This window comes from Vicugna pacos, unplaced genomic scaffold (assembly GCF_048564905.1).
Source record: "Vicugna pacos unplaced genomic scaffold, VicPac4 scaffold_204, whole genome shotgun sequence".
Classification (NCBI taxonomy): domain Eukaryota; kingdom Metazoa; phylum Chordata; class Mammalia; order Artiodactyla; family Camelidae; genus Vicugna; species Vicugna pacos.
The window spans coordinates 241,275-253,237 of NW_027328883.1; the positions used below are offsets into that span (position 1 = coordinate 241,275).

At 47.3% G+C, this 11,963-nt stretch overlaps 1 protein-coding gene across 3 annotated transcripts; it reads right to left on the bottom strand.

The window, feature by feature from the left end:
* Nucleotides 1-1,086: 1,086 nt before the first annotated feature.
* LOC140695436 (PWWP domain-containing DNA repair factor 3B-like) lies at nt 1,087-11,138 on the bottom strand. Of its 3 annotated transcripts, XR_012071134.1 has the most exons (3): nt 11,055-11,138; nt 2,226-4,735; nt 1,087-2,049 (listed from the first exon to the last, which is right to left on the bottom strand). XR_012071134.1 is itself a non-coding variant. In XM_072958160.1 (2 exons), exon 2 carries the CDS (start codon nt 4,519-4,521, stop codon nt 2,518-2,520), a length of 2,004 nt encoding a protein of 667 aa, XP_072814261.1. In that variant the 5' UTR covers nt 4,522-4,735; nt 11,055-11,138; the 3' UTR covers nt 1,087-2,517. The 3 variants fall into 3 exon arrangements, 2 of the variants coding, with proteins under 2 accessions (XP_072814261.1, XP_072814262.1); XM_072958160.1 differs by having other exon boundaries at nt 1,087-4,735; XM_072958161.1 differs by having other exon boundaries at nt 1,087-4,735; nt 11,036-11,122.
* Nucleotides 11,139-11,963: the final 825 nt, after the last annotated feature.

An 11,963-nucleotide genomic window follows, 5' to 3' on the forward strand; every position in this document is an offset into this window, starting at 1 on the left:
GAAGGGATCTCCGAGTCCACACAGCCAGCCACAAATCCAGCTCTACACCCCAAATGCGCCCCGGTCCAAATGGGAAGAGAAGAGATGCATGTCCCAGAGAGACAACCCCACAAGAGGGCCCCGGTACTCTCCCTTCTCTATAAACCAACAGGCACCCATGAACTCACCAATGTGGGGACCCACGGGGTTCTGCTTTCATATGTAGGCCATCAGTCCATGATGCTGATAAATATTTCTCACTGAGAAGGTGAATGGTGCATCCCCATCATCTTGGAGATTAGATGGTCCCCTAGCTCACGGGACAGTGAGCTCTTCCTGTGGCACCTGGAATTTATCCTCAGAGCAGAGTCTTAAGCTCTACCAACTCACAATGCTTTGAATGGATGAATGAATGAGTGAAGGGAATGAATGTAAGAATGAAGTAGTGAAGAAAATAGGAAAACGTAGAGATAGATCTGTCTCCCTGAGAAAGCTGAAGCTGGGAGGTATATTTGACTCAGAGAAACACAGTGTTATAGAAGAAATGAAGTGTGGTGTTTCAGGGTGTAAGTTCCATGTAGAGCGTGGAGGTGGTGTGTTTCCAAACACTTCCCAGGACCATGAGGAAGTCATGTGCTTTGGCCCAGGCAGAAATGCCCCAGGAGTCTTGGCCTCTGTCAGACAGAGTTCAGACGGGTTCTGGTGGGCCTGAAGTACATATGATCTGGAAGGCCCTGACTAAAATTTAAAAAATGAGTATGAAAGTGAGTATTTCCTTACAGTGAGAAGAAAGTTCCTGGAGAACTTTCAAAGACGGCAACTAATCCATCAAAATCCTGAAAATACACACACACACACACACACACACACACATAATTTTTCAGACATTCCAACTATGTAGTTGTACAATCTGAAATATGATGAAGCAGAGGTTTGAGGTAAACGATACCATGGTTTTACCGTGAATCAAAACAGCTGACCTGTGCAAATTTTACACACACACACACACACACACATACACACACACACACACATCACGAGGCCACATGAACACTTAACCTGGACCTGTGAGTGACAGTTGAATCTAAGAATAAAAACACACTCAGGTTCACGTTAAGCCTTTAATGTTTATTTTCACATCAGCTTTTAAAAAGGAAGCTAGCTTGTTTAACATCTGTTTCTCCACTCAACAACAACAACGACAACAAAATCTCCTGTTTCAAGTTAGGATGACAGTTCATGGGCTTCAGAATTTACCTCTTAATCACGCACGTTTCCCTGTATTCCAACAAAAACTGTGTTTAGCCGAATGGAGACTCTTCTGTAACCCAGTTCCCACTTCCCAGATCCTGGTCCATCTACCACTGCTCACGCAGCCTGGAATGACTTACTGGTCTGCATTTACAGTGTCAGAACCTGTCGGAGCCAGTCAGCGAGTAAGTCCAAAGATCAAGCTTGCTTGGTTTGAGACAAACGACTGATTTGTTGTTGTTGTTGTTGTTGTTGTTGTTGTTGTTGTTGTTGTTGTTTAGGGGACACAGGTCCAGAACAAAGAGCTTGCTTTCCTACAATTTATGCCAAGTAGATGGGTGCCTGACAGTCAGCCTGGACTCCCGGGTCTAGAGTAGCTGGACTGTGTATACGATGGCCCTAGTTGTCTTCCACATGGGGACAGACGGCTATGTGTAGCAGATCCAGTCCCTGTCACTTAGGAGGATGGCCAGGAGCCTGTCGGTTTTGGGAAACCACTCAGCCGCTGAAGAAGAGATACTCCCAGAAATGCAATCTCAGGGAAACTAATGTAGAGTTAACAGTCTTGCACAGGCTGACACAACGTTGACTGCATGCTGAGACTGCATTCACTCCCATGAGGACCACGTGCAGATGGTCCACTGACCTTGTCTGGATTTCAGATCGCTTTTCCAAGAACCGTTGGAAGGTTGCAACAATATATAGGGAACATCTCTGTCACTGGCTTCACCTCTCAGGGCTATTTTTCCAAACGAGCAAGCACAGTCGGGAAAAGTCAGGGGTGATCTTGAGAAGGAATCCAATCAGTCGTCTGTACCACTGCATCACAGGAAGAATGAGAAACCCATGTGACATTTCTGTAAAACATACACCTTAGGTTTTGAAAACGACGGTTGCTTAGTATCTGAAACCAGGGCTTTTTCACATAACAAAAGAATGTGCATCCTATTTTGAACTATGAAAAAAAAAAGTCAAAAGCAGTGTTATGAAGATACCTGGAAAACTACACATTGGGGCAAGTAGAGGCAAGTCCGGTTATCTGCAGCATCTTAATAAATGAGCGGTGTGAGGGGTCTGGGAACGAGGAATGATGATGACCATGCCACCCTCAAGTGCTTGGGATGGATCCAGAAGGAATTCAGCGCGTTCCCGAGGCCTTGGATTTCCAGAAGGTGTTCACATGCCACAGACATTGGGAGGATTATCCCTTTCAGACAGACAGGGATGCTCGCTAATGATGTGCATGATGAGAAGTCTCCCTGCCAAGGTGTGGGCGCGGGGGGAGAGTTACTTCGCCCTGCTCCTCCTCGCTGACCTCCTTCTCATTTCCTTTAAGATGTTTTCATCAAAGAGCTCTTTTTCCCGGTAATGCACAGGTGGCCCTCGCAGGTACTTTGCTTCTGCCTCCTTGTAATCCAATCCATCCAGTGCTGCAAGTGAACAGATGATTGCTTCTGGCAGAAGAACTTCCAGGACAAAACTCACTTTGTCATCTCGTGTCAGAGCCAGCACCTTCTTGTCGACCTGTTTGTAGATTTCTTGCAAGTGTCCCACCACTGCATCCAACTGATCTTCATCTTCCAGGTATGTTTCGACACAGATGACATACCTATTGGAATTCAGATAGGATGCCAGCCAGCGGGACTGCTTCCTGCCTTTGACAATGTCCAGAAGATGGTGGTCGGCCCCCTTCCTTTTCACGATGAAGTCCACTAGCTTCTGGTTGGCTCGGTCCCAGGCGGCCTTCATCCGGTCAGGGAGGATTTTCTTGCAGGGCCTCTTCCCGCCCAGGGAGGTCTCCTCCTCGGAATCTTCCAGGTCGGCATAATTCACCTTTGGGAACTCAATCTCCAGGTCCCCCTCTTGGATGGCTTTCCTCATTGGGTAGCTGACGTCCGCAGCATAATAATCCAGGAAAGAGCCAGCAAAAGTCCCACGACCGAGCCCTTCTCGGTAGTGGGAAATCAGTGAGAAACACCAGTTCACACCTTGCCCGTACAGTTTCCCGGCTCTCTTCACTAGCCTTTTCTTCCCTTTACAATCCAGGTGTTTCAGTCTTTGAAGAGGAACTCGGATGCCGCTCCTCTCACTGTGCATGTTTGCCTCAATCAGGAGCACCCTGGCAGTCTGCTCCGTTTGGCTGACACTCTTTACCACAGCCGGCCAGAAGGGGTGATTCTGAAATTTAAACCAGACCATCATTCCTCTTTCAATGGGAGACAGCTCCTGTGGGGAAGCCAGGCTTGGTGGCTGTCCCGTGGCTTCGCCGACACCGTTCTCAGTGGCACTGGTGGGGTTACTAGCCTCTGAGTCCACTGAAGGCTGAGATTCTTGCAGCCCTTCCTCAAACTCTGGTACCTGCAGCTTCCGTTTTCTACTTGCTAGTCGGAGTGAGTAACGCAGCCTGGGCTTAGGGCTGCTGGAGGCTGCTGCTTCACCTTCCAAACCTGGGTTCCAGGCGCCCTGTCCAGGGTCCTTAGCAGTCCCGGAGAAGGTAGCACCTTCAGCGGAGACAGCCAGGGCCTGTGCACAGAAGACTTCCTGGGCCATGCGCACAGTGGGAAGGAAACCCGGTGGCAGGGACGGAAGGACGCCTCCACCTTCAGCACCGGTCCCCTCCTCCCTGACTGTGCAAGGCAAGGGCATAACTCTTGAGGTGTCACTCTCCTCCCTGCCCTCTTTCTTGTGGTCATCTTCTGGCAGGGGCGGGAAGTTTGGGCACATGCTGGAGCTTCCTGAGGGCTCTGTTTGCCTTTCCCTTGGAATACGGCCGATGGTTGTGTGCACCTGAAGTTTGTCACGGTCAGGGGCATCCTCCCTCTTGGAACGTCGTACCAAGGGTGATTTGGGGTTCTCACGTTTCCTAGGACTCCTCAGGAAGTGCCTTCTGGGCTTCTGATACTTTTTACGAGGTCGCTTTTTCGGTCCCCTTGGAGACCGCGTTGTGGACTCCAGAGTGCCCGACGCTCTCACAGGACCCAGATTTGCTCTCTGGTTCAGAAGCTCCTGTGCCGCCGTCAGAGCGCTTCTGTAAGCCACCTCCTCTCCTGGTGGGACACTGGTCTTGGACAGGGCTGCCAGTGAGGAGGTGACGGATTCAATCTGAGACTCATTTAGGGCCTTTATATCTGTGCTTTTCACCTTGACCTTTTCATCCACTGAGAGTATTTGAACTTCTAGAGAAAAGGCCCTTTCCCTCTTGTTTCCTACTGAGTTCTTGGACCTGGACAAGACCTTCGCTGGCCAAAAGTGGCCTTTCCAACTGCACAGGACATACTCGGCATCCATCATGATTTGACTTGGGTGCCCAGTGGTAATTAACCTAGGCTCAGGGGTCTGGCTGCAAAGCCACAGCTACGGTGGGTCCTGCCCAGAGCTGTGTTCTTCAGCACACCCTCTGGCTTAGGACTACAAAAGCGCTTACAGTGCATGCCGCCTGTCCTTCTCCACTGGAATCTCCTAGGGGCCCTGGAGCTCTTGTTTTGGACGGATTATAGTGGACATGCTGGAATATGGAGGAGGAAAAGAAGAAAAGCGTCAGCAGGGGGTGGGGGGAAATGCCTTTTGAGAAATTAGAAGAATGTTGACAAAGAGTATTGATAAGAGATAAAGCAAAGACATATAGAGCATGTGCATCCAAGTGGGACAGGGTGGGGCTGGAGGCACGGCACGTGTGTGGGGAACAGTTACGGGAGATGCCAGAGGAATTTTGTAGCCCTCCAAACCCCACGTCTTGCCCTTTTTGTTACCACTGTGTCTAAAGGGCATCTGTGTGGGGAAGGGATCTCATTTGTGTTACTGGATGTCCTGTGCCCTCTGTGCTCCTTGGGGCCCATCCTAGGGGGACGCTTCACTTGGTCTTCCCTAGGGTGCTAGTGCTGCCCGCACTCACTGCCTGTGCACCCAGGGGGCCCCAGGTGATCTCCTCCAGCATGCGGGCACTGGGGGTCAGCGCCTGCTATATACAGGTGACAGCCCCCTGTAGATGCCCCCTGTCAGTAGCATGGTGTGTGTATGGGCTTCCCCCACAGTCCCTATGCATCCACATGCACTTACCTGCTCTTATTACCAGGGGCCACACTTCCTCCCTCAAGACCACATTCCATCACCATTTCATGTGAATGCCTGCTTTTCACAATCATTTTCCTGACTCTCTTTACAGTGGGGATGCCCTGGTATTTAAAAACTGATTTACGTAAATTTCAACCGTTTGGAGGTGTGCAATGCAGAAGACGGAGTTGTTCTCTCAGTCTCTCTCTTCCCACCCAGAAATGTGCTGCTAGTAGGTTCTACTGTTCTGTATACATTGTACAAATACGTATCATAATTCACTTATAGATTTTATCACTTATAGATGAGATAAAAAACATGGTATGTGTCATAAGATGAAGTATTAATTCCCTAATACATCCAGGTACGTATGACTTTGTTCACATACACTCAGTGACAGAATGTGAAAGGTATGATGGCTAAGTAGACATACTCTGGGCATAAGCTGCACAAACTTTCCCTTGGACCAGGCTTCAAGTCGTGTGCTCTAGAGAACTGTGTGTTCCAGCGCTCATAGCACAGGTGTCATGTGAAGACAGAGAACAAAACGGAGAAGGAAAACCAGGTGTCACGGCTGCTGCAGTCTCCCTGCAGCAGGCCCTGCCAGCCCGTCACACAGAAGAGGAGTGCCAGAGTCACCTCGACCCCAACCAGAAAGCAATCCCAGGACAACATACACTCACTTAGAGACACACCACACACACACACACACACACACACACACACACACACACACACTGACACTGACACTGACACTCAGCTCGAGGACAGACACCAAGTTGCCCCACACAGATGCACATCATCCGTGCTCTCTGCCTCTACACATGCATGCAAGTGTTTCTGCTTCCGGGATAGATGTCCCTTTCAGCTCCTTTTCATTCCTTATTTTAAAAGCACACGTGGGACAGTCTAAAATGATGCTTAAAAGTATAAAAGAGGAAACATTCAGCACCATTCATCTAATCACGCAGACATATAAGACCCCAGACCGTAGAATTTTTATTCTATGGATACGTATGTGCTCTGTTAACAAGGTTTTAAAAATTGTACGGCCCTTTTCAATATTCTCTTGTATTTACCTTTGTGTACATCTTTCCAAGCATGAGACACTTTCATGGAGTCCTTTCAAAGGACACCAAGATGAAAGCTGTAGTTACTTTTTTTCCTGACTACTAAAGCAATGCATCTTTTGGAGGGACATCAGAAGGGAAGGGCGTTAAACGAAAATAATAAATATTAAATGGTCCTCCCATCAAATGCTTTGGCCCGTTGCCCAAATAGCTCCCATTAAGATTAGGTACATATTCTTGCAGATGGTTTTCTGTTCATATTTTGTGCTAACAGGAATACAACTCTCTTCTCTCTCTCTAAAGATGTATGCAGGGAGGTGGATGGATGGATGATGATAGATAGAGATGATGATGATAGATAGATAGACAGATGATAGATAGATAGATAGATAGATAATAGATAGATGATAGATAGATAATAGATAGATGATAGATAGATAATAGATGATATAGATAGATAATAGATAGATGATAGATAATAGATAGATGATATAGATAGATAATAGATAGATGATAGGTAGATAATAGATAGATGATATAGATAGATAATAGATAGATAGATAGATAGATAGATAGATAGATAGATAGATAGATAGATAATGACCTGTAAATATTGATCCTCTTTTGCACACCAGGAGCAATGTGGTAAAACAGAACACTGAACAATACTGAATTAACTTGTAAAGTAACCCCAAATTCTCATTGGGCTTGGAAATGAAAATGCATCCAATGTTTTACTTTACATTCCAATCAATGCGCCTGCAGAGAGAGAAAACACAGAAGGAAATAGAAGGGGGACAGTCTAAACAGCAACCCCGCAATCTATAACCTCATCATCAATTTCAAGAAATTGTCCTCAAATGGACCAGCTTCAATTTTCTAGGTCCTGGTATAACTTTTGATCTAATCCATTTGTTCTTTAGGTGAGCAACCAGACAACTGGATGGCATAGAGCTTTTCTTTCTCCGACCAACAGCCATAATGTTTGGAAGAACTGTTTTGGAAGCTCGATCCTGTAATTCATTTCCCCAGTGAGGGCTGTGATCACTTCTGAAGAACAATGAAGAGGAAACAACCTTCCGAAGGAGCCGTCTCGAAATGAGGACGCTTTCCTCCCTATGAGCCCCACCACCACCACTACTGCCCAGAGGCAGAAATTGTCTCATTTTCACCCAGACGCCTCCTCCCTACAATAGCTACCTTTTCATTGTTCCTTCTCTTAGGCAGCAGGTTTCGTGAAGTGACCCCCAACATGTATTTCCATAAAAGGATGACTTGGCCGTTCCTTTTATTCTTATAAAGGCCCCGTTTACAAAATTTCTGCCATAAAGAAAATACATCCTTGCGGTTGGGGGGCACCTCTTCATTGCCAGACAAATTCACCATCAACTTTCATACACTATTTTAAAGCTTATTTCAAGATTTCATTGGGTTTGAATTCCACTTGCAGGATGGTTGAGTGAGAATTTCTATCTTTTGTTCTTATGTGGATCATTAGTTTCTTACATTCATAGAGGTCACGCCTACCCGGAGATCTGGGGTTTTTTTTTTTTTTTTCTGTACATCTTATTCAAGTGGCAAATATTCCAAGCTGAAAAATCATGAACTGCCCTCAGTTTTCTCAAAGGAATAAAAAGAACTTAGAGCTGTTTCTCACCTACAGATGGTCACCTGTGACTCTAAAGACACATACACCTTCATGGCAACAAGGTTCTGCCTTGCAACTGCTCCTTAACAAATAAGGCCTCATAGCACCTAGTCTATGCTTGAAGAGCCATCTGCTCAGAGGAGGGGAAGTGTGAGCACTTGAGCAAAGGACGACACAAAGGTCAAGGTTTCTCACCAGGGCCTTATGTTAAGACTAGAGTGAATCCTCTCCCATTCTTTTTGCAGACTCAGGGGGTTCCTCTTGTCCAGCAGAACAACTTTCTTTCAGCGATGCTCTGTCCCTATTAACCTGCCTCAGGGAGACCCCCAGAGTCCTCTATAACACTAACGAAATCATGCACGGCATTAGGGTGAAGAAGTGGAGGAAGGGCAGCCTCTTCTCTCCGTGCAGATGAGACCTCCGTCATTACTAAAGTCCAGGAGAGTGAACGAGACGTGTATGTCAGCACCTACTGGCTTCCCTGTGTCGTGCACAGAGAGTAAGTGGTGCCCTTGTTCACAAGGTAAGTGTTTGCATTGTAGCTCGTCACAACCACATTGCATGTACACCAGGGGCTTGCTACCCAGTGGGGAAAGGCTAACAAATCTGTGCACTCTAAGCCAACAAAGGTGTGTTACACGTTCAACACAAAGGCTGATGCAGACCTTCATGTACCGGCATAGGAAAAGTTCAGATAGAAAAATACGCCTAGAGACCAATAAAGTCCAAAGTAGGTGCCTTATGTAAAACACATATTCACGCAGAGAACAATGCTACATATACCTTATCACAGGACGCGGAAGACATGTAAGTGCGGGGAAAAGTCTAGAATGTTTCCTTGTCTAAATGGTAGAAAGACTGGTCACGACGTGGTTCCACTGAAAAGAGAAGAGGAGCAGGGATGGAAGTGGGTGGCAAGGGCAGACGGGATTTTTCAAACCACGCTGTAAAATGGTACAGGGAGGACACAGTTACATGTACACATGCACCCAAATCTTACTTTATAAAGATTTCGAGGAGATAGGGCAGGAAACGTTAGACAGGAGTGAAGAAAAAGAGAGCAAGTGTAGAAAGGGGGTACCATACCATACCATAGCATAGAATGCAAGGGGGAGATGTTTGAAATGTTTGACGTGTCTTGGAGGTGTATTTTATACAGACTAAAGGAAATAGTCATTATTAGAATGAACCACAGAAGAGAGATTCAATCACAGTCCAAGAAGACAGAGGGGGGTGGGGTACAGATTGTGCATACAGAAAGAGAAAAAGCAGACACTTTTTCAAAAATCGCGAAATGTATCACGTGGCCTATTTGATGTGCCAAACCTTCATGCATAATGTAGTCTCTCTTCTTCTTTCTCTCTGTCTCTGTCTCTGTCTCTCTCACACACACAGAGGAGACATGCAAATACACGTACAAACAGTAACAGAAAAACATCCAGAAACCAAAGTGAAAGGAAACACCTTAAAAGCAAAGACAATAAAAGAAACCTCCTTATTACATAGGGTCCTCTTATTATTTCAAGTAGAGAGAGCTTGATAGAATTATTTGGAGGCAAAAAGGACAAGAAGGGAGCAATGAGACAAGAAGGAGGGCACCAGGGTAGGAAGGATAGGGCATTCGTAGTTCTGGAAAAACTGAGGGAAGATAGCCGGCACTTCTGAGAACCCATGACCTTGGAGGAGGAGACCTCAGAGCTTGGGCTCAGACTTCTGAGCAAAGTGGACTGCCCAGCTCTGTGAGACTTCTCAAGGAGGTCAGGGGAGGGGGTCCGTGAACCCTGAGACCCCTCCCAATGATGATGGGAAAAACTGACGATCTTGCACCAGAGGGTCAGGATCTGAGGGGAGGCCCCTGCCCACACCCCCGGCCCACCTCACCCCTGGGACCCAGATCCCTTAGGAGAGAGTTCACCAGTCTGCTGGTGCTGGTCTTCCCGTGGGCAGCAATGGAGACAGTCCTTGGAGTTTGGAGGTAATCCGCATTACAGACCGACTGTCCCTACTGAAATCCCATGTCCATGTCCCTGTTGTGTGAAGGGCCGTTATCGGGGTGACCCTGAGAGGGGCAGGAACAGAGAGGAAGGTACAGCCAGGTGCCTCCCTTGCAGACCACCTGCCGCCCTCCGGAGACCCCACTGGCCCGCCCTCCCAGGGAGCCAGAGGGTGGAGGGAAAATGGGGTTGGCAGAGCCTGGTCTCAGCACCACTCAGCAGCACACAGGACTGGAACTGAGTGAGAGGTGTGGACATCCTTTACCTGAAATCCGCTTCTCCTGAAAGCACATCCCTGACAAACAGTGCAACTGTACGTCCTCTTACTGCTGTGGCCCGTTTTTGGGGGGAACACAGAAAACACTCCCCAAACAGTAATGTCAGCGGCATCCACTCCCAAACATACAACCCCAAACTCCAGAACCTTTTGTGAAGGAGATTGTATTTACGCTTATAGAACAAAGAAGGAGCCAGTCACTGATCTTAATTCAATTTACCTGAGCGTAATTAGCAGTGGGCTAACAGGAAATGTGACTTGCAGAGAACATGTGTCTTGGTTTGTGCGTACCAGCTGCTCAGGGTGAGCACGACATCATGCCCTGGTTTACACAAAGCTACGTCACCTCCTCCAATCCTACCCATTTGTTTCACTGCTGACGTCCACTTTTCTCCCTCACATCATGCACAGTACATGCTTTCCTCGAAGTAGGTGTAAATGATGAGTAAACTCACATCTTTAAGGGTTCATGCGACAGGCAGTCCTTGCTAAGCAGAGGTGTAGGATGAGGAATGCTTGGGGTCTCTGCTTTCAAGGGCTCAGGTGACAAGCTCCTCACACAGCGGATGTCACATTAGGACACTGAAGCAGGGCTGGGTTAAGACAGGTTATTCAGTCACCTTAGCCCCCGACAAGAGGAGGACCTGCCATCCTCTCTCATAAAACAGGAGGGATTAGAGCTCTTAATATACAAGTAAAGACCACACCACTGACACCATACACCACACACACACACACACACACACACACACGACAGACAACTCACATTGATAGCAGACACCTACTAGGCTCGATGTTTCTACAGTTACTCCATCTCTCCAGCCTGTAAATGTCCTTCTTAACTGTTTCTGCCTGCAGGACAGAGTGGCTTACCTCGGTTGTCATGGAAACCAGAATGTCATCACAACGTTCTCCCTGATGTTAGCTTTCTATGGAAACCAGGAAGTACTAGTACATCAGATGCAGAGCGTCGATCTTGCTCTCAGTCAGTTACAACCAGACCGATCCAATGAATGGATAAATGAACGGACAGACGAACAAATGGACTCTCAGACACAAGAGCCGGTGTTCTCACAGAATAGGCCGTAGGGGCAGGGCAGTTTTCACAAAGTGGCTTACGGACAGAGGACAGTGAAAGGAAACAGCTTTTGTTCCCACTTGAGACGCATACACTTAGGATCCTAGTTTTCAGGGAGGGCAAACAGTGGGGTGCACTCAGGGTTGATCTTTTCTAATCAGAAAGACTCTCTGAAACACACGTATGGGTTTGAATCTCAGCTCTGCCTCTCCTCAGTCGTGTGACTTTCACCTTGTGCACGAACGTTTCTGGTCCCTACTCTCCATTTTTTGGGTCAGGTCAATTAATAGTGTCTCTGCTCTCAAGGGGTTGATTAAACATCATGGAAGTACACTGGACTTCAGCACTTCCCAGTGGTCACTTTGGGAACCCTGCACTGGGAGGCAGGGGAGGGGGTTGTTCCCTGAGGACCTGTTGGTGGACCAGTGAGGTCTTCCTTTCCCTACTCGGTATCAGTGAATCCGGATTGCTTGGTTCCCTTCCACGGAAACCACAGATCGTAACAGGTAGAATGAAGAAGCAGGAAAGAAAATCCAGCCCTTTCCTATTCAGGTAGACATTAAATACGTTTGTAAAAATGTCAAACAGTGCCGTGGTTTTCGGCTCTTTTTTTCTT

Excerpts from the sequence above, each read along its gene's own strand:
- LOC140695436 (XM_072958160.1), bottom strand. The coding sequence starts at position 4,521 with ATGATGGATGCCGAGTATGTCCTGTGCAGTTGGAAAGGCCACTTTTGG.